The sequence below is a fragment of the Trichechus manatus genome, unplaced genomic scaffold (genome assembly GCF_000243295.1).
Source record: "Trichechus manatus latirostris isolate Lorelei unplaced genomic scaffold, TriManLat1.0 scaffold00009, whole genome shotgun sequence".
Classification (NCBI taxonomy): domain Eukaryota; kingdom Metazoa; phylum Chordata; class Mammalia; order Sirenia; family Trichechidae; genus Trichechus; species Trichechus manatus.
Genome location: NW_004443945.1, coordinates 1,129,823 through 1,156,093, shown reverse-complemented (window position 1 = coordinate 1,156,093; position 26,271 = coordinate 1,129,823). Strand labels below are relative to the sequence as shown.

Here is a 26,271-nt window from a genome sequence, read left to right as displayed (position 1 = left end):
ACAGCGGACTATTTTTATTCTTCATCCTACTTGGCCTCAGTATATGGTGCTCTTGAATTTCTAGAAATTCTCCTTCTTCGACTTCTAAGACAATACTATCGTTTTCTGCTTCTCCTCCACATTTCTGGTTATTTCTTCTCATTCTTCTTTTCTTTGCTCCCCTTCCATTGCCCACATTTTAAACACTGGAGTTCTCCAGGGTTCTGACCCTCAGCTTTATTCTTTTATCTATGCAGTTTTTCCTGGTTGACCCCATTCCGTCCCATGGCTTGGGAGCCTATGGCAGGGCCCTTCTCCCCCTAGCTCTTACTGCAGCCCTTTCAGATCCCAGAAGAACATAGAGAAGGCACATGCCATTATAGATCTCAGACTCCTGAGAACAATGGACCACTCTGTCCATTGACTTTGTGGGAGCAGATTCAAATGAAACCCCTTCACAAAAGTTGTAAGTCCCAATGTTAAATCATCTCCAAATTCCCCCCAATTCGATGCCCTTCCTCCTTGTCATCATAACAATGCATATCCCATAATGATGAGAACAGAAGGGTAAGGAGGACCTTCTATTGTTTGTTCTTTTACTCTTCTTCCAGTCCGTGGTCTACAATTCTGATAAAGCAGTCTGTTAGGAGCCCTGGAGGTGCAGTGGTTAAGTGCTCGTCTGCTAGCTGAAAGGTGTCCAAACCCATCAGCAGCTCTGAGGGAGAAGGATATGGCAGTCCATTTCCTTAAAGATTTAGAGCTTTGGAAACTCTATGGGACAGTTCTACTCTGTCCTATAGTGTTGCTATGAGTCGGAACTGAATCAACGGCAGTGGGTTTGGAAGAGGTCTGTTACAGTTGCATCTGGGCTTTGGAGTGAGACAGCCTGGCATGAATCCTGCTTTTATCACCATATCCCATAAACTCTTTCCCCTATGAGACCTCCTTCCACCTGGACAGACTGCCTCTTTCTGGTACTGGATCCCTGGCTTCCTCTTTCCTGGTTTGTCCTCTTGTTTTGCTAAAGCCCGTGGCTTCCTAAGAAAGTGGGCATGTGTGGGAAATTTTTACATGTCTGCAAATATCTTTCTTTTGCCCTTACAGGAGGATTCATCTTTTTTTTTTTTTTTTAATGTAGAATTCTAGGCTGAAAATTTGTCCGTCAAAGTTTTGAAGAAATTGCTCAGTACAATAACAGTTCCTTTGAAATTTTGATGGGCATAGTAATCAGAAAAACAATGGAATTCTCCATAACAACACTCCTGTACAAATGCTCAAGTACTATAGTAGTGTTATTATGGAGAACTGTGTTGTTTTTCTGATTACTGTTCCTTTGTAAATGTGTTTTATCCCTCCCTCCTGGAAGCTCTTAGTATCCTCTCTTTATTCCTAGAGTTCTGACATTTCATAATTCTTTGCCTTGATGTGTGTGTGTGTGTGCACACACGTGTTAATTGTTCTGGGAACTGGGTAGGTAATTTGGGGAAATTTTTTCATAAACTTTCAATTCTTTCCTCTGTCTTTTCTATTTATTCTCTCCCTTTCCCTGGAGCTTCTTTTAATCTGTGTTGGATCTCTGCATTGAGTCTTTAGTTTTTTTATGTTTTCTTTCCTGTTTACCACCTGTTAGCTTCTTGTTCGACTTTTTAGAAAATTTCATTGGCTTTATCTTCTACTTACCTTTTGACTTTTAAAATTTGATTATCCTATTTTTTAAAATTCCCAAGGGCTCTTCTTACTTTCTAATTGTTCACGTTTTAAGCATCTTGTTTCATGGATGCAATGTCTTTGTTTATCTTTTAAGGATATTAATGATTTTTTAAAAAGCTTTTTTCTGCTTCCTGCCTGGCCTCTGTTTCTTGCAGGTCCCTGATTTTCTGTTAGTCTTGCACTCTCTATTTTATGCTGAAAGCTTTGCTGATGTGTCTGATGATCCTTGACTATTCCTTCATATTTAGGGATTGAGCACTGGAAAGCTAGTAAGATCCTCCTTGTGGGCATAGGTGGGGCTTGTCACCTGGCAGGCTTCCCAGGGACATCATCACAGTGTAAACTTGACTTTTCAAGAGGAGATTCCCAAATGTCAAAATCTAGAAGTCTTTTATTTAGATACTCAGTTTCTCTGGAGAAGTATCCTCTCATCTCCTGCATGGTGGTGACATGAGGTGAGGCTGGGAGGTGGTAGGATAGGCAGGATTATTTCTGGTTTCTGATGTTCTAGGAGCAGGAAGAAGGGACTCAGCTTTGTGCTTCACCCTAGCCCTCTCCTGAGCCTTTCAGGTTCAATTTCTAGTGGAATAAATCACTAACTCGTGAGGGATGGGGCACGGCTGCAGCCTGCGTGCCTTGTTTCCAGCCCCCATCCTTCCCCCAGCCTTCCCAGGTATCCTGTCCCTTCAAAGACGGAGCCTCCCCAGCACAACTGACTTTCCATAAATATCCTCCTGCCATCTGGATGTGGAGTCCCTGGGTGGCCCAAATGGTTAAAGCCTCAACCACTAACCAAAAGATTGGTGGTTCAAACCCACCCAGAGGTGCCTTAGAAGACAGACCTGGCAGTCTCCTTCTGAAAGGTCACAGCTATGAAAACCCTATGGAGCTGTTCTACTCTGCAACACGTGGGATCACCATAGGCCAGAATCCACTTTATGGCAACTCTTTTTCTTTTCTTTTAATTGTGCTTTAGGTGAAAGTTTACAGAGTAAATTAATTTCCCATCCAATAATTTGTACACAGAGTGTTCCATGGCATTGGTTGCAATCCATGCAATGTGTCACCCTCTTCCCATTTCCATCCTGAGTTCACCGTTTCCATTTGTCCGGTTTTCCTGCCCCTTCCTGCCTTCTCATCTTTGCTTTTGGACAAATGTTGCCCTTTTGGTCTCATATAGTTGATTGTTCTAAGGAGCACTTTCCTCCGGGGTGTTACTGTTTATTGTATAGTCTTGTCTATTATTTGGCCAAAAGGTGATCTCCGGGAGTGGCTTCAGATCCAAGTTAGAAGGCTGACTAAGGGTTTACTCCAGTTTCTATCAGACCAGTAAGTCTGGTCTTTTTTTATGAATTTGGATTTTGTTCTACATTTTTCTCCCTCTCTGTCCAGGACCCTCTATTGTGATCCTGGTCAGAGTGGGTCAGTAGTGGCAGCTGGGCACCATCTAGTGCTTCTGGTCTCCGGCTAGTGGAGGCTTTGGTTCATGTAGGCCATTAGTCCTTTGGACTAATTGCTTCCTTGTGTCTTTGGTTTTCTTCACTCTCCTATGTTCAGGTGGGAAGAGACAAGCTTTTAAGACGCCAGACACCACTCACCAAAGTCATACGTAGAACAATGACTTTATGAGCTATGTTATGCCAGTTGACCTAGGTATCTCTGGAGACTGTGGTCTCCAGACCTCAAGCCCAGTAACTCAGTTTCTCATAGGTTTGGTTATGTCTAAGAAGTTTCTCTGACTGTGCTCCGTGTGTGCTCTATTGTATATATGACTATACATGTAGCACATATGAATATGTATGTAAAAATATCCACAGCTTAGTCTATATATGCATGTGGATGTACTCCCATACACCCTCCCATACCTATTTAGCATACATATCTGCCTATGAATCCACTCTTAAGTTTTCGTTTGTTCGTTTGTTATTATTGTTGTTGCAGAGTTGTATATGTTGTAGTATTTAGCACAGTTGTCTTTTACTCTTGTGTATCTCTCCGTGTCTTTCTTTGCGTTGGTCATGTTGTGCCGACTTCCTCCATATTGTGTACTTCCTTTCCCTTCACCAAAGTTAACATGTGTCTACTATCTAGCTGGTGGTTTTCCCTCCCTCCCCCTCTCATCCCTGGTAGCCACCAAAAAATGTTACTTTCTATGTGTTAACTTCTTTTTTTTTTTTTTTATAACTTTTTATAGTAGTGGTTTCATACAGTATTTCTCCTTTTGTGTTTGGCTTATTTCACTCAGCATAATGTCCTCCAAATTCATCCATGTCGTGAGGTGTTTCATGGGTTCATCATTATTCTTTATCATTGCATAGTATCCCATTATGTGTATGTACCACAGTTTTTTAATTCATTCATCCATTGATGGGCATTTAAGTTGTTTCCATCTTTTTGCTATTGTGAATAATGCTGTAGTGAACATGGTGTGCATATGTCTATTCTTGTCACAGCTCTTATTTCTCTAGGATATATACCTAGGAGTGAGATTGCTGGGTAATGTGGTATTTCTATTTCTGGCTTTTTAAGGAAGCACCATACCATTTTTTATAGTGGTTATACCATTTTACATTCTTGCCAACAGTGTATAAGAGTTCCAGTCTCCCCACAACCTAGCCAACATTTGTTTTTTTCAGATTTTTGGATCAGTGCCATTCTTGCAGGGGTGAGATCATATCTCATTTTAGTTTTGATTTGCATCTCTCTAATGGGAGCCCTCGTGGTGAAGTGGTTAAGTGCTATGGCTACTAACCAAAAGGTCAAAGTTCGAATCCACCAGTCACTCCTTGGAAACCCTGTGGGGCATCTCCACTCTGTCCTACAGGGTCGTTGTGAGTCAACTATGAGTCGTATTCCACTCTATGGCAATGAGGTTGGTTTTTTTTTTTTTTTTTGGTTAGTGGCTAATGATCACAAGCATCTCTTCCTGAATATCTTCTTTGGTGAAGTGCCTGTTCATGTCCTTTGCTCATTGTTTAATTGGATTGTTTGCCTTTTTGTTGTTGATGTAGGCAACTCAACAACAAAAATGGTTTTTGGCCATCCCAGTGGCTGTCCCTTTCTCCACTCTATAAGTCCACTTTCCTCCCTCAGCTTTTCTCCTTCCAAAATGTTGTCGAAATATCTTATTTGCTATTGTCCTCTCTTTTCTTCTTTCTTTTTGTGCATAGATATGTTTTTAATTCCTTTGTATTTTAGCAGCTTGGGGGAGAGAAGGAAGGTAAAGACCAGTGCTCAGCTTTCCCTGTTTAACTGGAAGTCACTGTGAAGTTTTTCAAAAAGTTTATGAAGTGTTTTAAGGAGCTGGCTCCCTTTTTCAGGGCAAGTGATGACTGCAAGTATTTGGGCTACCACTTATTGCTGCTTTTTCACATGGTCTCCAACAAAGTCAGACATTTGTTGTGGATTGTATAAGCCTGCCTATGCTGACTGGAACCTAGGGTCCTTAGTTTGCATTTACCACTCTCCCATTTAGTCCCGCCTCATTGGTGCTTCACCTTGCTATTTGATGGGAAATATTCCCTCCATAAACTTGAGAAAGATGCGATGAATTTCTACAGTGGAAATTTTGTTCAAGCCAAAAAACCAAATCATAGCAGACGCTTTGTCTGGGGACCATGTGTCTCACAAAGCAGCCATTTAAAACCCCAGCTGTATGAAACCACAGTCACAGCTAGTTCACTTTACAGGAGTTTTATTTGTGTGTGTGGGACAGTCGCACCGCCAGACAGAATCCCTGTTCTACGAAGACTGCAGCATTAATTGTCTTTGCCAACTTAGGTTCTGAATAACTTTATTTGTTGGGCTTCTTTGGGTTTGAAATTGTGGGAGTTGGGGATGGTGAAGGCACATGTGAGGTTCTTTGAAGCCATTGGGGAAAGATGGATCTTTCAAGAGTAACCAAACTGACCCAGCTGTTCGTGGGCTAATAGTGGTGCCTCTTAATTGCTGTGTTGTCTCCTGTGGAGCCTGCTCAGGTTAGATCCAGGCTTAGATGGGAATTGTCTCCCTGTGGACCAGTGAGGGTTGGCAGCAGAATCCAGGGAAGGCTGTGTCACTCTCATCTCAAAATCTAACAGCATCACTGTAAAGGCTCTCAGCCTCCGAGGCCCTAATGAAAAGTTCTCTATCCTGGTGGTACATGGCAATCACATGGAGAGCTTTGACAGTCTTGATGCCCAGGTTGTACCCTCAGACCGATGACATCAGAACCTCTAAAGGTGAGACCCCAGCATCGGTAGTCTTTAAAGCTCCTCAGGGGAAGAAGGACAAGGGTGTGAACCACTGCTAGGTCATATATTTGATTCTGTTGTTGCTACAGAAGCCAAGAAACTTATTTAAAAATTTCATTACTTTGAACTAATTTGGATTTGGAGGAAGGTGAAAATAATTCATGTCATAGTCATTTGGATTCAGTAGTTTATTTTGCAGCTATTTCCATGGTGTGGAGGGGTGGGTTTTTCTCTTTCTCAAGAGAGACTCCCTGAATGGCGCAACCAATTAAGGCCTAGGCTATTAACTGAAAGGTTGGTGGTTTGAATCCACCCAGAGGTGCCTCGGAAGAACGGCTTGGCAATCTGCTTTTGGAAGGTCACAGCCATGAAAACCCTATGGAGCACAGTTCTACTCTGCACACATGGTGTCACCATAAGTTGAAATCGACTTGATGACAACTGGTTTGGTTTCCTTTTGTTTTTTTCTCTCTGAATTTAGAATTCGGAGCATTCAGGGAATACTTTCGCAATGGATTTTGCTCCTGTGGACAATATGGCGGCCCTTGGGTCTGTGGTTGGGGGTCTGAACTGGCCGGATGAGGCTTCACCAGGTTTTGTGTCTCCTGTGGTGTGCGCAGGTCCCGTGGCTGTCATCAGTGGTGAGGAGGACTCTGCCAGCCCATTGCACCACATCAACCATGGCATCACCACACCCTCGTCGCTGGATGCCGGGCCCGACACGGTGGTCATCGGCATGACTCGCATCCCAGTCATTGAGAACCCCCAGTACTTCCGTCAGGGACACAACTGCCATAAGCCAGACACATGTGAGTACTGGAATGGAATGTTATCCCTTCTGGGGAGGGGAGGCAATAGACCAGGTAGTTTGGGGTTCTTGAACCTTCTGGGGTGGCCTACCACCTGTCAATCTCCCACTCTCTAACAGACCCTCCTGTTTGTCTCAAAACTGGAAGACTAACCTGTGTGAGGAGTCTCCATCGGGGCAGAGTGCTGGGAGGGGAGGTCTGCAGGCCAGAATCGGGTTCCCTCTTTCTTCACCCGGGATCAATGGGACCCTGAGTAGAAAGGGCTCAAGGCAGGGAGCAGCCCAGAGGCAGGAGGCCCAGCTTCATATGGAGACATACTACAAATAAGGAGGGGCCACACAAACAAGACTGGTGTTCTCTGTGGACCCAGCCTATGTAATCAGAACCTCAGCCCAAGCCTCCAAGCTAGGGGAAGGGAATGAAGGGTGGTGAGTACCATTTAAATGGAAACATCTCTCTAGCTGCCCCTCCAGTGCCCCGAAGTGTGCACTTTCTGAGAATCAGAGCCCAGCCCAAGCGCTAGGAACCCTCACCTCCCACTGCAGACATCTCCCTTCAGATCAGAGCTCAGGGTACCTATTTCCTCCTCATTGCTCATCTCCTGTGGGTTCTAGCTCCCTTCTTTGGCTTTCTGGGTGAACTCTGCTTGATCCTCTCTCAGCCCTTGGACCCTCACTGGCTTGGCCCTTCATCTAGCAGGTTGTCCTCTTGCTGTGTCTGCAGGTTCAATGTAAGCCTGGCAACACCGATGTGCACCCCTTCCCCACCTACTGCTCCTGCTCCCAAGAAATTGTCAGCTGCTTCCAGAGAGGCCATAGAGGCCCCTGGAGAGCAGGGACACTAATGACTTCTTTAGAGCTGGAGGGACAGCAGCCATTGGCTAGTCTGAGATCTGCTTTACAGGCAGGAACAAACACTGAGGTTCTGGAGGCTGGGGAGTACCTAGCCCTGACCCAGGCATACCACCAGGAGGTTCTCTTCATCTCTCAATTGGTCCCCTGCAGGGCTAGGAGAAGTGTGTTCTGGTCTTGCTCCTCTCCTGTGCTGAGCCCCCTGTACTTGGGCTACACCCCTACAAAACCCCATAGAACTGCTCTGCTCTCCCTGGTTCATCTCACAGCAGAGTGGGCATTTGGCTGCCCCACCGGTCTTTACTTCAGTTTTTCTGACTCTGGTTTTCAGTGCCATGGTGGGAGGGACTGGACTTGGGTCAGCATAAGGTCATCAGTTGCCTCCCAAACTTAGGTGTACTCCAGAGTCTGTCTTAGTATCTGTCAGTTTAGAGGAAGGATACCTGGTTCCAGACCAGGGCTGGGCAAGGAGGAAAGGTACCCATGTGTTCACATAAACAGTGGGAAGCACAGCACAGAGAATAGTTCTGTGCTGACTACCACTCATGCCTAAGATCAGGTCCATTCCTGGACTGAGCTAGGCATAGTTGGGTGAAAAGCTCTTCTGTGGTGATAGCAGAGTTCTGAGCTTTTTGGTCTAGGGTTGATGTTGCTGAGTTTTCTAAGGAGCTGTTGATGTTTGAACAGAGGTTTAGGCATTGCTGTGTTGAATATATTCCCTTTCATAAAAGCCCTGAGCTCCTGGTACAGAACTGAACTCAGAGTCATATCTATGCCGGCTTGAGCTTCTGATACCAGCTTATTGACACAATGGTCAACCAGAATGGATCCAGTATGTAACCCGTTGCTGTCTAGTCCATTCTGACTCATAGAGACCCTATAGGACAGAGTAGAACTGCCCCATAGAGTTTCCAAGGCTGTATCTTTACGGAAGCAGATTGTCACATCTTTCTCTTGTGGAGTGGTTGGTAGGTTCGAACCGCTGACCTTTTGGTTAGCAGCCGAGCGCTTAACTGCTGTGCCATATATAAGGAGGAGACTTCCTTGGGCCATGAGAGTAAGTGTCACTCTGGCGGCGTAGAGACACGTACAGGATCTGAGTGAGTGTCTTTTGCTGTTAGGACAAGCAGGGGCACACACCAAGGAGCTGTGGCACTAGAACAGCCATGTGGGGGAAAAGCCTTCCTTCTACAAGTCTTTGGGTTTATGATACAAAATGGTCCTTCTAAAACTCCAGGCAGTAATTCTGTGCAAACAAGGAGGAAATATGAAGATGGTGGGGAAGTAGATTTATGAACAAATAAATTATTGAAGGAGTAGGGGCAACAGTGCCTTATCAGAGCAATCATGAGATGACTCCAGATTGTCAACACCCTCTGACATTAGAAAAAGGTTCCTTTTCAGGGAAGTGGTGCATTTGGTCCTATCACTAGGCAGCGGATGGCTCCTGATTGCTTTCAGAAAACACAGCGGCGCTATAAACAAAGTGCAGGAGGCTTGTAACCAGATTTGGCTAATCCTCCTCTGCGAATCCGTGGCTGACTCACACTGACGACAAACGGGAGCACCACCCACTCCTAGGTGGAGATTTACCAGCCAAGACAAGGGCAGCAAGGGCTCTGATAAGAAAGGCTTGATCAGTCTGGGAAACTGACTTGAGATGCACCCCGAGTGATGAGGCGCTATCATAAACAGCTAAAACCCCATGCGTCTTGGCAGATAAATATGCGGAGACCATTTATGGTGCTGCCAGCAAGGCCAGGGTCACTACTTTGGGGGGATAGCAAGAAACAGGGGTATTAAGAGAGGAGAAATGCTCATACTGTAGATCCCCAGGGGCTCTCCCCTCCAGACTCCCTTCTCATCTCATTTTGGAATGTGTAATATGGGAAGACATGGCAGGAACGCAGCGCTCCCTGACTTCAGACATCATTTCTCCACCTCCTCCCCAAAGCACCACAGTGATGGATTTAGCACAAAGCGCCGTTCTCTCTTTACACAAGTGTTTATCATAAACGGTGGGACCTTTCTGACCAGAATGATTACGATGCTGCTTCTCTCCTTGCCTCTTACTTTCTATCTGTCTTCAATCTGGTCCGTGGCATTTTTCATTGCGTGTCATGGCTGCAAGAATATTTCGAGATTAACCAGTACAATCCCTTATCAGATGCTGGCCTCCCCTCCCCGACGTTCCAAACAAGTGATTTGCGTTTGGCATTGTCTGCATTCAGAATGTATTCAGCCTTTCCAGGGCTTCTGGAAGAGCTGAATAAAGATGCTTCTACTTAGCAGTGGAAATGGAATTGGAAGCCTGACAAGGCCCCCCTCAGTATTTCTTTAGAGCCCCCTGATTCTCAACAGCATCGGGAAATGGATACAGTCATCTCTGTCACAAAGCTGAGGGGCCTAGACTTTGGGCTAGGTCCTACGGAGTATGAACTAGGGGCCAGATCAAAAGGCCAGTCCAGATTGGTCACTGGGGAGAAGTTAAAAAGTATTTGTAGCTATGAGGGGACTTTGGTTACCGTTGTCACTTGTGTGGCAGCACAGAGCTTCAATGAAGTTCCTGTGGCTGGGCCAGACTGCTTGCTGATGTCTTAGGAGTCGCTCTTTCTCATAGGGTCCAACGGGGAGGCTCTTCTGCTCTCTTAAAGGTTCAGGGATTCTCTGTTCAACTCCTTTTCCAAAACCCGTTCTCAGAAGACAACTTCGCTCTTGGTTGAGAAGGTGGCGGCCATCTGGGGAAAGTAAACTTTCCCTTCTTTACTCCTCAGGTCAGGTATCAGCCTTTGTTCACAGGTCATCTGTGTCTCCGAGGAACCCGTGTTCTCACCTCCCCAGATCAACCCCTCCCAGCCTCTCCTGTCTCTCTGTTCATGGGCCTGCAAACAGGACAGTGTCCCCTCTTCTGAACAGCTGGTCTCTCCCTCTCATCTCTCCCTGGAGATATTGCTGTTCCCTCCTTCTGCTCATCACCGAACCTCTTGATGTTCCCTGTCCTGCAGCTCCATTTCCATGTCCATTTCCCCAGGAACCCCTGAGTTCTCCATCCTTGATCTCTTCGCAGAACTTGACCATGGTCCCTTGAGTCTCCTTTTCTTCATTAACATCAGAGTCACTTGCTCTGTGCTGATTTTTCACCCTTTCATCTATTCAATGAATAATTATTGGAGGCTTGTGTCGGGCTTTCTGTTCAGCTCTAGAAACATCGATGGGCAAGAAACACGCTGCTCCTCCCCTCCAACATGTGCTGCTGACCAGAGCTGTCCCCAGGATGCAGAATTGTGCTCTTTGCTCTCTTGGGACAACTCACGGGGCCTTGTGCTTCCAACTCTTACCTTTATGCTGTGCCTTCCCAACATTTTTCCTTAGTCTCTTCTCTCCTGATCTCCAGTCCAACGTGTCCAGCTGATACCTTAGTACAATTTCTGTTTTAAATGCCCATCTCTCTTCCCCACTTCCCATACCCTTTTCTTCCCTTCTACACCCTTTTCTTCTTTTAATGCCTTTTAATTCACATCTTGTGAATTCTTCCTAGGTCCAGGCTACCCCAAGGTGATCTTTCCTTCCTTGGAACTCATGGTTTGTAGTAGATGCCACGCCTTGGGTGGCCTAGGTCATCCTGTCACTTCTCAAATATATGTGCCCAGTTTCCCAAGTTTGACTTTGAGTTTATTCTAAGAAGTAGCTTTGTTGTGTCATAATTCTTAATCTCCTATAGGAAACACACCATGGTGCTAGGGTCAAGAAGATGCGGCTAACTCCACATCGAGCGATGCCTGGATGAAGGTATCCTTACTCCATGGCCAGCCCAGGCTTTTGAGGGATGTTACAGAGAGGCAGAGTTGTTGATCTGCCTGGATAGTCTCCTGTCGACCAAGCATTGTGCTTTAACCAGATCTTTGAGGGAGGGGTTACTACCACCATTTTATAGATAAAGAAACAGAGGCTCAGTTAGCTTAAGTATCTTGTTCCAGATCATACAGCTGTAGAGAGGGGCTGAGATTAAAGCCCGGAACTGCTGAGCCCAGCATCCATTCTTTCCCTATCAAATCACATTGCCTAGACAAGCACTGACTCTAGACTCTTGGACTCAGGGAAGCAGACTTCTGAAGAATGGGGACAGATTTGGTATTTTGTGGTGGCTAGCTTTTCCAGGATAAGGACAACCCTATGTATGAGCTATTTGGGGTTGGGATTCCCAGGATATCCTCGACCGAAGGTTCTTGTAGTCATGAGGATGGGTCAGCCTTGGTCTGGCTGTTGGCACTATCCTTCTCAGAATTCTCTATGCCATCAACTTCCTAAGGGACCATGGTTCCCTTCAGAAAAGGTGATATCTGGTCCTGGGGTTGAGCCAGCTTCTTTTCATCTCTTATTAGACTGGCTTACCCTAATCAGCTCCTGCCCAAGGGTCACCTGGCACTTGTAGTTACAGACCCCCCTTCTTAGAGTACTCTCTGTAGTGTATGTGTGGTATGCATATGCACATCTGTACACGTGCGTGCACACGTGTGTTCTTGATAAACCTTTCTCTCTTCTACTTTAAACTCTATGAGCACCTGGTGATTGTATCATTCATACAGACTAACAGTGAGGATATTTCCCTTCTAACTTGTTGGTGGTCAGAGGCCAATGGCCATGTTCACTGCAAAACTGGCCCCTTTAATCACTGACTGATGTGCTCATGCTTTCACAGCATCTCAGAGGTAAATGGTGAGAGTGAGTCTTCCCAGAAAGCCCTCGTTTGTCCTCACTTTTTCAGGCATCCGAATCCTTGTTCTTGGTTTCTCTGAAGTCTCACTAATGCCTTCTCTTTTCCCATGTGTCATTTTGCAATTTGCCTCTGGCCTGTCAGGCCTCCCACGCTGATTCCACTTTTCCACACGAGTCTCTGCAGTTTGGAACCATGGATGTGACCACTTACGGCAGTCACTTCCCATGCTTCCTCCCTGGATCTGTCATTCATCCTGCCCTGGCTGACCTGGTAGCTATATCCTAGTGTCTTAGTTATCTAGTTCTGCTATGAAAGAAATACCACAAGTGGATGGCTTAAACAAACAGAAACTTATTTTCTCACAGTTCAGGAGACTAGAAGTTTGAATTGAGGGTACTGGCTCTAAGGGCTTTATCTGTTCTGGGGGAAGATCCTTGTCTCTTCAGCTTCTGTTGCCTGGTTTCTTGGAGATCTATCTCCATGTGGCTTGGCATCTATCTTCCCCCGTCTCTGCTTGCTTAATCTGATCCTTTTATATTTTGTAAGAGATTGACTTAAAACATACCCTACACTAATCCTGCCTCATTAACATAACAAATGACAACCCATTGCCAAATGGAGTTGTAACCGCAGGCATAGAGGTCAGGATTTACAACACATATTTTTAGGGGACACAATTCAATCCATAACACCTGGGATGCTCTTTGGAGCTCCTTGCTGTCAAGATGCTGTTGAAATCCCATCTTTGTTCCATTCATCGTTCCCTCTAACTCCCTTTTCTCCTTCATTCCTTCAGTCAATGAACAAATATCCATTGAGCCCTTGTTAACTGCCAGGCAGTCTGTAATGGGCCCTGGGGATAGAGTGGGGAACCTACCCTTTCTTGTACCTCTTAGGCTATGATACAGCTGTTTGGAGGTCCTGGCCTCAGGCTTTCCCCAGGGCAATTGCTTGATGAGCCTCCCACCCCCAACATATCATCCTACAAGGAAAAGACTTCCACAGAAGTAACCAGGTCTGGAACTACTAAATCTGTGGACTACGTCCCCTTAGCCAGGACCAGTGGCTCCTTCACCAGACGTGAGTGAACAGCTTATCTCCTCCTCTTCTTCTGGGCTAATTAGCCATGGAGCTGGCCTTTTCTGGAACTGGAACTGCCAAGGCCAGTTTCCCAGCTGCAATGGGGAGCACAGAGTCTGCGTGCTTAATGCAGTATTAATAGTGCATTGGCATGATACAGATTTCTGTCACCGTCTATACTAACAAACATCGCTTAGCACAGGGTAATGATGGGTGTTTATTCCCAGCCACTTAGTTCAGCATAATGGACTTGCAGGTGAAATATGGAAAATGGGCTCCTTTGTCTGGGAGGTTAGGGACCTTCCTGGAATAGGCAGCAGCTGCTGCTGCAGAATGAGCCTCTCTAGGTTGTTCTCTAGCCGAAGTCCCTGACTTGCATGATTGAGGAATGGGAGCTGGTTTCAAGGCTAGGCTGGGAGTTCCTCCTCCGGGAGTACAGCTGAGAAGAGGAGGCTGGTGTACCAGGGCTGCTGTTCGCTCCCTGTGGTTGACCTAGGAGGCTGGCTTGGCTAGATCTGATGTAGAGAGAAATAGGACTGATGTGGGAGTGGGTCATCTGAGGCATCTCCTCCTTATTCTGCTTTTTGGATCTCGGCATTCTCCCTTAGGGAGACAATAGGTGGAATCTTGGGTGAAGGTAATAATGACACAGCCTTAGCCAGTTCACCATTGGGCATGTCCAGGCTCAGCTTGCCGTGCGATCTTCCATAGAACATTTTCAATGAACATCAATTAGGATTGTTCCCCTCTGATTTTTCTTCAGTCTTATTTTCAGATCCAATTAGAATAAGTAGCAGACCTCTGAGAGTCCTGTGATGCTAGATTTGGTTAAGCCCAAAGTCTCTGAAGGATTTCTCTGAACGCATTATCAGTTTCCAGTTTCTGTTCTTTCTAGAAAGAGCCAGATGATGCCAGAATGGGATAGCTTAGGAGTCAAGCCAGTAAGTCCTGGTCCTACATGTTTGAGCTCTAATATAGTCACAAGCTTGTTCTGAGGGTCTCTGCCCCTTATGAACCCTAGCTGGGTGCTGACTCCCAAGTCCCCCAGACCTTGGCACAATCCAAGCATGGCACTTTGCCATTTTTTCCTTATCCCAGGAAGAAAAAAATCAAATGATGCTATTTGCCCTAAATTATCTGCAAACCCTAGACCTTCCTAAGTATGTCTTTGGAGCTGTGACCATCTTGTCCTAAAGGACAGACTCACGTCCCTCCCCCTGGGCCAAGACAACCTGCCTTGCAGGTGATAATTATGACTTCATCTGATCCAGGTTTCACTGCCATGGTCAAATACTCAAAGTTAGGAGCTGCATGCAGTCATGCTAATTAAGTAATTAGGTGTAATTATGCTCACCGTAAATACTTGGTAATTGGCTAAAAAAGTACATGGGAGATAAACGTATGCTTCAGGATGGAGCCAGTGAAGAATGACAAGATCCCCAGCCAGCCTGGAGTAATGTCATTTCACAGGGGAATACCAGCCCAGGGGAAACTGAACCCAAGGACTGAAGTGAGTAACACATGGAGCGGGGTCCTTCATTTCCTGCCCAGAGCCCTAGAAGCAGAAGGACTGCTCATCTTCCTGGCATGTTTTGGCCTCAGTCTTGTCTTCAAGGAATCAGGAGATTAACTCCCTTCTAGAGAGCCTGAAATTTCCCAGAGATCAGTTTACTCTTTTCTCCTTCAACTGGATTCCCATCTGTACTGGAGTCTTTAAGGGTGACAGAAGAAAAGGCTTGACAATCTGCTTTGGTTAAGATTATCAAAACCCAGACCAAACCTGTTGCCATCAAGTCGATTCCAACTCACAGTGACTCTATAGGACAGAATAGAACTGCCCCATAGGGTTTCCAAGGTTGTAATCTTTATGGGGGCAGACTGCCACATCTTTCTCCCGAGGAGTGGCTGGTGGGTTCAAACCGCCAACCTTTTGGTTGATAGATGAGTGCTTTAACCACTGCACCACCAGGGCTCATTATTCATTGAGATTACAGCCAGCAAAACCCTATAGAACAATTCTACTCTGTGACACAGGGGGTTGCCATTATCAGAATCCACTCGCTGGCAACTAACAACACAACAACGAGGGTGATGAACCTGAACCAGGTGAGAAATGCCCGCAGGGGTCAGGTAAGAATCAATAGATGAACTTTATTGCTGGACGGAAGAAGGTTGCTTGGACTTAAGGCCAAAATGGGCTTTTTGTTGTTGTTATTGTTATAAAAATGTATATGGCACAATGTTTGCCAATTCAGTGTTTTTCATGTGTACAACTTGATGATACCAATTACGTTCATCATACTGTGTCACCATCACCAATAATTGTTGCAAAATGGGCTTCTTAATGCCACTCCTAAGTCTTGAACTTGGGACAGACAGGAGTTGGGTTGGAAGAGCAGACGTTGTCCTTCCAGGGCATGGAAGGTCGCGATCTGTCTCACCTTTAGCAACTCAGAGAGCTCAGGAGCCCACTGGGAAGCCCACACACACAGGGCCTGTCTTCCTTTGATGCATTAGCCCTGCCCAGAAGAGAAGCCTGGACAGTGGAGGAAGACCTTGCTTATCTTCCCATCAGATAAGTCACTTCGCCTCTTGCTGGGAGGGGCCAGGAACAGGCATTGAGGGAAGGGCTGAGGGTTACTTCCATGTTCCCAAGGAGACAGAAATTCCTACTTTATGGCAAAGGTTAAAAGGCAAGAAAAGGGCAAGAAGATCCCCACCCCGCAACACATCCATCCTTAGGGACAGTGGGGGCTCCTATCATTAGCGGGGGTCTCTGTTAGTATTCGTTTCCCAGAAGCCCTTTGGAAAATGGTCAGCATCCTCGTTTCCTATGAATAAGTACATGAATCATACTCCAGATGGGAGACGTGCTAAAGAGGCCGGTCCACTGTGCTGTATTCCTAGTAACCAATAACTAAAAACCAAAGCCCCACCTGCCCCTTAGCAAAGTAGTCAAGCATCCAACTGTCCTTACATCTTCCCAGCTGTCTTTAATGCAGTGTTTCCCAAACTGTGCTCTGAGGGATGTTAATAGGCATTTTGCAAAAAAAAAAAAAAAAAAGCCAGTTTCAAAGTCAAGTAAGTTTGGGAAAACTTGGATTATTAAGTAAGTCTTTTACTGTGGGATTCTGGGAGCTTTTAATGTTAGAGGACAACTTTCCAAGTGGGGACTTGGGTCTGCAACGTTTCCAAAATGCCTTGGGGCACTGAACCTTTGTTTTGAAGTCTACCAGTTAGCATCTCTGTGGACACAGATGTTCAGTGGGTCACCTTCTGGGCTGTTCTGGACTTTGGGGTTCTGTTTGTGCCTCCTCGGCAGATGTGGTGGCTCACTCTGGCAGAGGACCAGATGGGCCTGAAGCCGGCTGGCATGTGCACTGTCACATTTCTTCCTGAGCCTGCAGGAGGGACAGGATGTGGCTGTGTTCCATGGCAGTGCCAGAGTTGGGGTGGTGGCATACTTCAGGATTTCTGGCAGAGTACTAGGTACACTCCATGCAAATGTGTCAGGGGTCTTTGGCTGTTGTTCTCTGTCTGGAAGCTCTCGCAGGTGCTTCTAACACTTCTAAACCCCAGATCCGAAGAGGCTGGCCATGGCCAAATTTCCACTGCATTCTTCTTTTCCAGGCTGATATGCCACTTAGGATTGGAGTCTCAAGGAGCTGTTCTTAAGGAGAAATGAACAGCCCAAGATGCAAGCCACCGTTCCCAAAGCACTGTTTCCAAACCACTGTGTGGAAAGTCAAAACACCTCTTTATTTCAAGAAGGGAATATAATGCTCTTGGCACACAGTGGGCCAGGGCAGGGTCTAGCCTGCTGAGTGGAAAGGGTTTAAATAACCCTTGGTTTTAGGGGATCCTTTTACACTAGGAAAGAAAGCAAAGTGGACCCTGGCCCCAGATGACCAACTCCATGAATGCCTAATTGCCATCTCTAAACTTCAGGCAAAAAAAAAAAAAAAAAAAGTGGCTAGCATAGCCAGTGTTTTTGAGATGAAGTGGTCTTAAAATTTTAAAGTGTTTTAGAAATGTGTGTAAGGGGCTTATACCAGATCATCCTTGCTTTTATGACAGGGTGTTTGCAACTCTCATTGCAATTCCTGATTCAAATACGCTTTTGGGGGAAACCAGCTTGATGGTACCAAAAAATATATCTTCAAAGCTTTTGATATATTTCTGAAAAGATAAGAACCCTTCCCTCCAGCAACTTCTTTCCCCCAACTTTTAAGACATAGCATTTTATCATCCAGATGCTCTTAGGAGTCGGGACTGTAATATGTTGGTTGTCAGGAAATGATGGATGGTGATGAGCAGAGGGCTCAGGCCAATTTCCTTTTGGGTTAATGAGACCAAAAAGCTGCAGGCTCAACTAGGGGATGGCGGAGAGATTCATAGTGGGATTCGCTTGTCAGCAAACAGTACTTTGTTGAAAACGACAGTGCCCACCAACTCCCCTGCTCTCCTGTGCATCTGCCCACATGCATCCCTCTGAGTGTCTCCTAGGTCTGTGCCCATATTGTACCCTCCATAGTTAAGACTTCAATGTTCATCTGCTCACGTGACTTCCTTTTTGCTTGTTCTTCTACATGGGTACCCAGTCTCTTCGTCCTTTCTCAGCAGACTTATACACTGGACCTCCAAACACAAATGTACGTGAATATAAGTCTTATTCATATTTGTGCATATGTTGCATGTTTGAACACTGATTGTATCACTTGAGATCCTTTTGGCTCAAAGTACTAGACAATTCTGACCTGCTGAGCTTAAACGAAAACGCTTAAACATAACGCAAGTAAATAGGTAGGGAAGCCTCTTGATGGGGTACATCTAGCCCTGGTTTTCTGTGATTCTCTTGCCTCTGCCTTCCTCAGTGTTTTAGCTGTGCCACCAGACTCACTCCCCTCATGGTTACAAAATGGTTGCAGGCTCCAGGCATCACAACCAGGCACATGTACTGATGGCAATATAGGGTTGTCTCTTCTGCAGGTTGATTGAAATTGAGAAAACTTTTCTCCAAAGCCCCCAGCAGTTTTTACCTCCTGTCTCATTGGCCAGAATTCTGTCCTGTGTTTATTCCTACACCAGTCACCCACTGGGGACTGGAGTTTCCACAAGTGCCATAGGCTGGCCAAGCTTTCCCCTAGGGCTGGGGATGAAGCTCACTTTCCCTGAGGCATACAGCTGCCTGGACGGGTATGAATATCTCCACAGCATCAGGGTTCTGTTAGCAAGGAGGAAAAGACTGTTAGAAATGACAGTGTCTGCCACCTGATTCCCCTGAGGGTGATACACATGCTTACCCAGTCGTTCAGCCTTGCAAATAGTCATTGGCCTACTCTTCTAGGAGTAGGCAGAGACACCTTGGGGTGGAGGTGGGGGTGGGAGAAGGAAGATGAGAATGTTGATCCCATTTACATATTACTCCTTGTACCTCTCCAACTAGGGAGGGCAAGCTAGTAATTTGTGGTTGTCGTCATTGCTGTTCTGGTCTGGTAACTTGTCTTGCTAATTTCCCTGGCTCTACTTATACGCCTAAGCAAAGGATCATTTTTTCATGTGGCTTTGACTGGATCTGATTACCTTGGTTGAGCAAGCTTTGTGAATTCTTGGGAGCTGCTGTGTGATCCTTTGGAATTGTGGTTTCTGGAGAGTAGGTGGGGGAGGGATGGTGAAGAAAGCGGAAAGAAGGGGTGTATTGAAGAGAAAAGGAATAAATTAACATTTATTGAATACCTACTAAGGGCCAGGCTCTGTAAGTACATTAGAACACTAATAATATGTTATAATTTTATAGTGCTTACTATGTTTTGGGCACTGAAAACACTTTAAATGTAATAAATTGTTTAATCCTTATAATGGCCATATGACGTACAAAAGAACCAAACCCGTTGCTGTCAAGTCGATTCTGACTCATGGCTACCCCATGTGTTACAGAGTAGAACTGCTCCATAGGATTTTCTTGGCTGTAATCTTTATGGAAACAGATCACCAAGCCTTTCTTCTGTGGTACCACTATGTGGGGTTGAACTACCAACCTTTAGGTTGGTAGAGAAGTACAATCCATTTGTGCCATCCAGGGACCTTCCCATATGAAGGAGGTGCTGTTAGTTTCCCCATTTTAGAGATGAGGAAACCGAGGCATGGAGCGGGTGGTGGTTAAGTTATTCGCTGCAGTCTCACAGCTAGAAAATGACTAAACTGTGATATGACGGAGTCCACCACCCTCTCCGCCTCTCATTGATTCTTTCCCTGTGTGTTGCATTACCTGTGATGAAAATGTTGTGAGCCCCACGTTAAAGACTAGGAAACTGAGAGTCAGAGAAATTGAGGTACTTGCCCAAGGTCACTGCTGGTCAAGGGTGGAGCCAGGATTCAAACTCCGCGGTTTACAAGGATACTCCTTTCGCTGACTGGGCTGCGCCCCTCACTGTTAGCTGGCTTCCTCTTCACCTGCATCCCTACCTTCTGGGGGATTGATGATGATCTTGGAGACTTGCAGACAGATGCCAGCATAGACGACCCATGAAGCCAACTCTTAGGAGCCTAAGAACCTACGCACCAGTGAGGCAGCAGGAGGCAGCCCTTTCTAGAGCTTCTATGACTCCTGAATCCTACCCCAGGAGGTTGTCTGGGGCTTCAGAGGCCTGGGAGGTGGGCCTTCCAGAAGCAGGGCTCAGCTAGAGGTGGTCGTTGGAGGTGATGCAAAAAGCTACACCTAAGGGAGAAGGACCAAAGTCCTTGGAACCAACCTGGCTTCTTTCTGGGCCAAGCCCACTTTTGTCCTGTGCCTCGTGGTTGTGTAGCTTAATTTGTCACCCAGATTGTGGCTGGTCCTCTCACCAGGCACTGTATTAGCTTCCGTCCCCAGACCTAGAATTGCTGGTGATGCAGCAACTCTTCTATGTTGGATTCTGCTGAGTCGGGCAGCTCTAATGCCACCGGTAATGAAGAAGTGTTAAGACTAAACTCCTAGTGGCTCATTGATTGATTAAATTATGCTGAAAATAGATTTTAAATATGTGGTTGGGGATTTGTGGGGATTTTGTTACTTGGGAGCTTTAACTCAATCGCAGGGGGCTTGACAAAGACATCGATGCTGGTAGCTTATACCTAGGGCATGATATTCACCTCATGGAGTCCAGCTCAAGCCAGGACAGCTTGTCATCAGAGAGGGATGTGGGCAGTTTTAGAGTGGTCCCCTACCCTTTGATACACATTCCTTGGAAGAGGTCACAAGATGGTCGTCATGTCTGAACTGACCAATATTCGTCGATATTGCTAAGGTAAAATGGAAAAATTATTTGTTCTAGAATCTTCTTTTCACTGCCTCTGGAGTCAAGTAGGACAGAAGCTGCCCGCTTCCTATTTCTAAGATTTAGCTTTTCCTGGAGCTACCACTCAGGGAAAGAACCAGAGGAGAGCCTTCAGTGAGCCTACCCGCAGTTCTGGCCATATCTTGTCTGTTAGCTGCAGTCAAGTCAGCTCCCTACTCATGGCAACCCCGTGCACAATGGAACAAAACGCAGCCCGATCCTGTATCATCCACATGATCTGTTGTTAATCAGACCATTGTGATCCGTAGGATTTTCATTGTGATCCATAGAGTTTTCATTGGCTGATTTTTAGAAGTAGATTGCCAGGCCTTTCTTCCTAGTCTATCTTTGTGTGGAAGATCTACTGAAACCTGTTGAGCATCATAGCAACCTGCAAGCCTCCACAGACAGATGGGTGACGGCTGCACTTGAGATGTATTGGCCAGGAATCCAACCTGGAGCTTCCAAAAGAAAGATGAGAATTCTACTACTAAAACCCGCACTAACCATGTCTATTTAGCATCCCAGCCCAAAAGGCTGAGCAGTTTGAAGGGCTTCTGGCCTCAGGCTGGGCTTTTAACGCCTTTGCCCCTTTTGATTAATGCCAAGCTCATTTGGAAACAATAGAAGAGCTAATGTGGGCTTCTCTGTCAGGAAGCAGCCATCAGCAGATCATACAAAGAGACCTCCTGAAACATCTAAAATTACTGACATTATGTTTCTTCCCCTCTGGCCTATCAGGGACATAAAATGCCTTGCGTCTTTGGTGCAGGCTGGGCCAGAAACAAACGAAGGATGTCATAAATGAGCTTCTGTGAGGCAAAATGGAAATTTAAAGTAAGACGACAGTTCTGTGGGGAATGGACAGTGCTTTCTTTCCAGAGCTTCCACTCCTCCATTTCAACCTCTGTCTGAAAGGCTAAACCCCTCTTCCCTGGGGTGACTTATACCCAGTCACTCTTTAAAAGAAAAAACACTATCTTTGAAGAAGGGAGGAAGTAAAAGCAAAACCTGGAAGAAAAGAAAAAAATTATACCCTGCTGTAATAAAGAAATTACTGACGTTCTGCACCATGAACTGTTTTAATTTTTAATGGCTGAGAAAGGAGTTGATTTATAATGGATCCTTCCTGGCTACAGAGCCTGTCCCCAGCTAATAAATAAATGACAGGTCTCTTGTATTAAAAGTATCAGTCATTTTACATTGTTGGAATGTGAATGGCATGAGGCATTGACTGAGACGCCCCTGGGAGGGGTGTGTCCTGCTGTCCCCAGGCAGAGAAGGGGCTGGCCAGGGTGGCTGGTGTGGTTCTGAAACTGGAGTTAAGCTCACTGCTTCCTCTTGGTCTCAGCAAAGTGACCCAAATCGCTCCAACTCTTGTAGTCCAGGAGAAAGGTCATAGGAAAGGGAGATGGAACACTTCGCAGTGGTTCGTGATATTAATTTAAATTCCCGGTCCTTAAAGCACTTTGTCCATGGTGTCAAATAAAGAACAAATCTGAACTTAGTAACCCCAGAAGAACCAAACCCATTGCCCTTGAGTTGGTAAGGAGGGACTTTATTCAAATAGATTATGGAGGCGGGAAGACAGCTGTTGTTATGGGGGGGAGACTACAGCAATAGGGAGGAAGCTCCGACCATAAGCTCAGCAAACACCTCAAGAGTTAGGTGAAAAAGGGTTTCCTTTTACAGAGAGGGAGTAGGTCAGGCCGGAAAGAGCCAAGTGTGGGGAAGTGGGGTGAAGAGTGGCATTATCAGACAGTAGATCAGAGAATGTTCCATAGGTATAAGAACAGGAGAGGCTGTTTTGGGGAGGGGTGGTTAAGGAGGGGCTGTATGGTGGCTCAAGGAGCCCTGGTGGTGCAAACGGTAAGCACTCGGCTGCTAACAGAAAGAAGCCCACCCAGTGGCTCTACAGGAGAAAAGACCTATTGATCTGCGCCTGCAAATGTTACAGCATAGAAAACACTATGGAGGCAGTTCTGCTCGGTCACATGGGGTCACTACGAGTCGGAATCGACTAAATGGCAACTAACAACAACAGTGTATGCCGGCTCATTCTGGGGGGGCAGGGCAAAAGTTTCGGAGTCTAGGGAAAGAAGAGAATCTTCACCAAATTTTAGTTAACAAACATTTTGTTCTGAATGACCACTGGGGACAGGCAGCTAATCATTTATGGGGCAAAGAACAGGTGATGCAAATGGTTTAGGGTGTGGCTACTAACTGAAAGGTTGGCGGTTCGAACCCACCCACCCAAAGGCAGAGGCACCTCAGAAGAAAAGCCTGGCAGTCTGCTTCTAAACGGTCACAGACGTAAAAACCCTATGGAGCGCAGCTCTACTCTGCAACACATGGGGTCGCCATGAGTCAGAATCAGCTTGACAGCAGCTGGTTTTTGGTTTGGTGTCTGCCCTTGTCCTAGAGAAACAGAGAGGCATCTGTGAGTCTTATCTAAGTCACATGAGGAAGGGTGTTTCTTTGCAGAGAGTCAATTTCTGGAACACAAAAGGTTGCAGGTAGTTTCTTTAGTCATGGCTATTTTCCGGGGTCACAGGACTGGGGTAAAATTCAACATTGCCAGTGGCTTCTCCTCACACATCCTGACCAGGACCTTCGGGGTTCCCCACTGGGTCTCCATGTGTTGCTGGGATTGCATGTTCCATAGCTGGTCTTCCATTGATGGTGATTCATGACTTACAACTCTTCTCTGTCTCCCTGTGCCTCTTAGGAAAAAAAATATAACTTAATGTTTGTCTCTGCTTCCAAAGTAATCTATGCTCCTTGTAAATCTTTTGGGAAAATACAAAGAAGAAAATAAGGATTACCCCAAATACCAGAAAAAAATGCTATGAACATCTTGACACATTGCCCTTCAGTCTTTTCTCTTTGCATGGATACCTCACGCAAACAAATCACTCACGTGTGCACATGCACACACGAAACATATAGTAGACAAAAGTGACATCATCTTCTGCATACGATTTTGTAATCTGAATATGTCACTTAGCAACATATCATAGACATTTATTTCATGTCATTATAAAGCATGCAGCTATTTTTAATGGCTGCGTATACATGGCCAGGCCATAGTCACAGGGGTGCCACTGAAGAGCTGGCGATCAGTCGATCAAAATACAGTCCTTTGTTCTCTATCACACTGCCAACTCGAGTAAACACCCTGCAGGAGAAAAACGAGGGCAAAAGATGCCTTTCCCTTAGACCCCATAATTCCAGAGTGACTACTCCATTGCAGAGTCGGGAAGTGAGGATGGGAGCTGCACAGAGTGGCGACATCCCCATGCGAAGGAGTCCACACTCCAGCTGGGAGGTGGGTCATGAACACTTCCTGGTGATAAGAGCAGAATGTGATGTGATGCAAATCACAGAGACCCCCCCCCCCCCAGGAAAGGGCTTGTTGTGCTTGGAGAGAGCAAAGACTTCTTTTAAGTTCTGGAGGCAGAGGCTTGGGTGACGCCTTTATGGAGGAGGGAACATTTGAGCTAGAAAGCTATGGAGGATTTAGAAGGGCAGAGATGAAACAGAAGGGCTCTCCAGGCTGCAGTAGCCTCCGTGGTTGAAAGCAGAGAGCGGGCAAGAGTTAGGAGGAGGGCAGTTGGAGGTCAAGTGTAACTAGAGAATTGCCTGCCGCTGAGGAAGGGTAGCTGTCCTGAGGAAGGGAAGCTGTCCTGTTGTCGTATTACACAGTGCAGGTTCTGAGACAATAATTATGAATTTATTCCTAGAATTTGCACTTAAATGGTACAGGTTCTTTGTTTACCACGCTTGTCAATGTTATCAGTTTCTTAGAAGTAGGTAATGACTTGAGAAGCAAAGAAGCATCAACAATAGAATAAGAAAGGTAAAACAAAGTCTGCTGGTTATTCCTTCTGGAGGTAGGGACAGCCACGTTTTCAAGCAAACACCAAAAGGAATGCTGTTCTAGAAAGTTGCTGAGATGAAACACTCACTGAGTATACCTTTCAGCGCAAGGAACGTTAGTTAGAAAATGAGACAGATTTAGCAATCACCACCAGCATGTTCTACGCCCTCTGATTTATCTAGATTGTCTTAAAAGGCTTATAAAAATGGAAGTTTGCCTGGATTTGGAGACTAGCATTTCTGTCTTTTCACATAGGATTTTATTTCTTGATTTGTTGTGTGCGTTTCTAAACATAGCTAGACCAATGCCTTTTGCTTTGGGGGAAAGAAAAAGTCTGAAGCTGGTGAGCAGTGGAATCAGAGACCATGTGCCTGGGAAGAACCTGCTTGTTGTTGCAGGAGAGCTATGCAGGGCAGAATCCCAGAAGCAGTCATTCCTCAAGCACCTGGGAGATCCTGTATTTTAAAGTGTTTAAAAGTGGCAACCCAATGTCAAGTTGTCTCTGGGCTTTGCTTTATAACCAGCCAGTTGCAGCTGCAATATGATCCTCGCTTATATTTTTGCCTTCAAATCTTGGACCCTTAATCATTCTAGCAACAGGACTTGGCTGAAAGCAAAGTTTTTCCTTTCCTGTTCTTTAATTTTTTTTTTTTTTCATTTATCTTCCTTGTAGAACATAGAATTTTTTTAATCTGAAAAAGACCTAAGAGATCCATTGAGTTATCTCTCTTCATCTTACAGATGAGGAAAGTGAAGGGCAGACACATAATATGATGACATAACCAGTTGCTGTCAGGATGACTCCGACTCATGACGACCCCATGAGTGTCAGAGTAGAACTGTGCCCCATAGGATTTTCAGCAGCTGATATTTAGGAAGTAGATTGCCAGGCCTTTCTTCCAAGGCACCTCTGGGTGAACTCAAACTGCCAGTCTTTCAGTTAGTAGCTGAGCATGTTAACCATTTGCACCACCCAGGGACTCCATTACGATGATATAGTTATCTGGAGGCAATAGCAGGTCTAGAACCAACAGCTGTTGTTTCATAATGCTTCCCGCTTCTCCCGACCTATGAGTGGAAATGCAATCTTTTCATTTCCCCAACAGAAGTTGATTTTGTCTGGGCCATTTAATAAGGAATGTCTGACAAAAGTGAACTCTCTGACTCTGGTGCAGTAATTGCTACAGAATTTGGTTTTAGTGTCTTTGGGGAATTCTGTTGTTGAACTCAGAAGGCATCCTTATCAAGTACAGTTTGTTCCAACACTTCCACAAATTTTAAGAACCTCAAATATCGCTGTCTCTCTTTGGAGTGATTCTTTGTTATTTTAGTAAGCTTTCAAGGGACACTGCCACTCTGTCCCCACTGGGTTGCTGATGTGATACAGTGTTACTATCTTAATATTTCCTCTGGGTTCTTAAAGTCAGGCACTGTTACAGGAGTGGCTCATGCGTGATCTGAAATGTTGTTTGCATTTGATAGATCTTTCAGAAGAGCATCTGAGTTCCTAATGGCATTAAAAAGCAAGCAAACTTGTGGCAAGGCGTCTATCTGATGCCCTGTGCAGCTTTCATGCTACTTAATGCTGTCGGTTCACAAAGCGAATTCCTTTCTACTCCCCAACTTCTAAATGACTTCACATGATTTACAGCTGACAAACACCACCCTGGGACTCTTCCTTCATTTCATATTTCTGA

At 45.6% G+C, this 26,271-nt stretch overlaps 1 protein-coding gene across 8 annotated transcripts in view; it reads left to right on the top strand.

The window, feature by feature from the left end:
- The window catches only part of NTRK3 (neurotrophic receptor tyrosine kinase 3), a 469,571-nt gene that overhangs the window by 281,351 nt on the left and 161,949 nt on the right, over positions 1-26,271 (top strand). For all 8 annotated transcript variants that reach the window (XM_023725922.1, XM_023725924.1, XM_023725923.1 and 5 more), the window contains one exon: positions 6,542-6,730. In XM_023725922.1, coding sequence (XP_023581690.1) covers positions 6,542-6,730 — 189 coding nt within the window. The remainder of the gene's footprint in view (positions 1-6,541; positions 6,731-26,271) is intronic.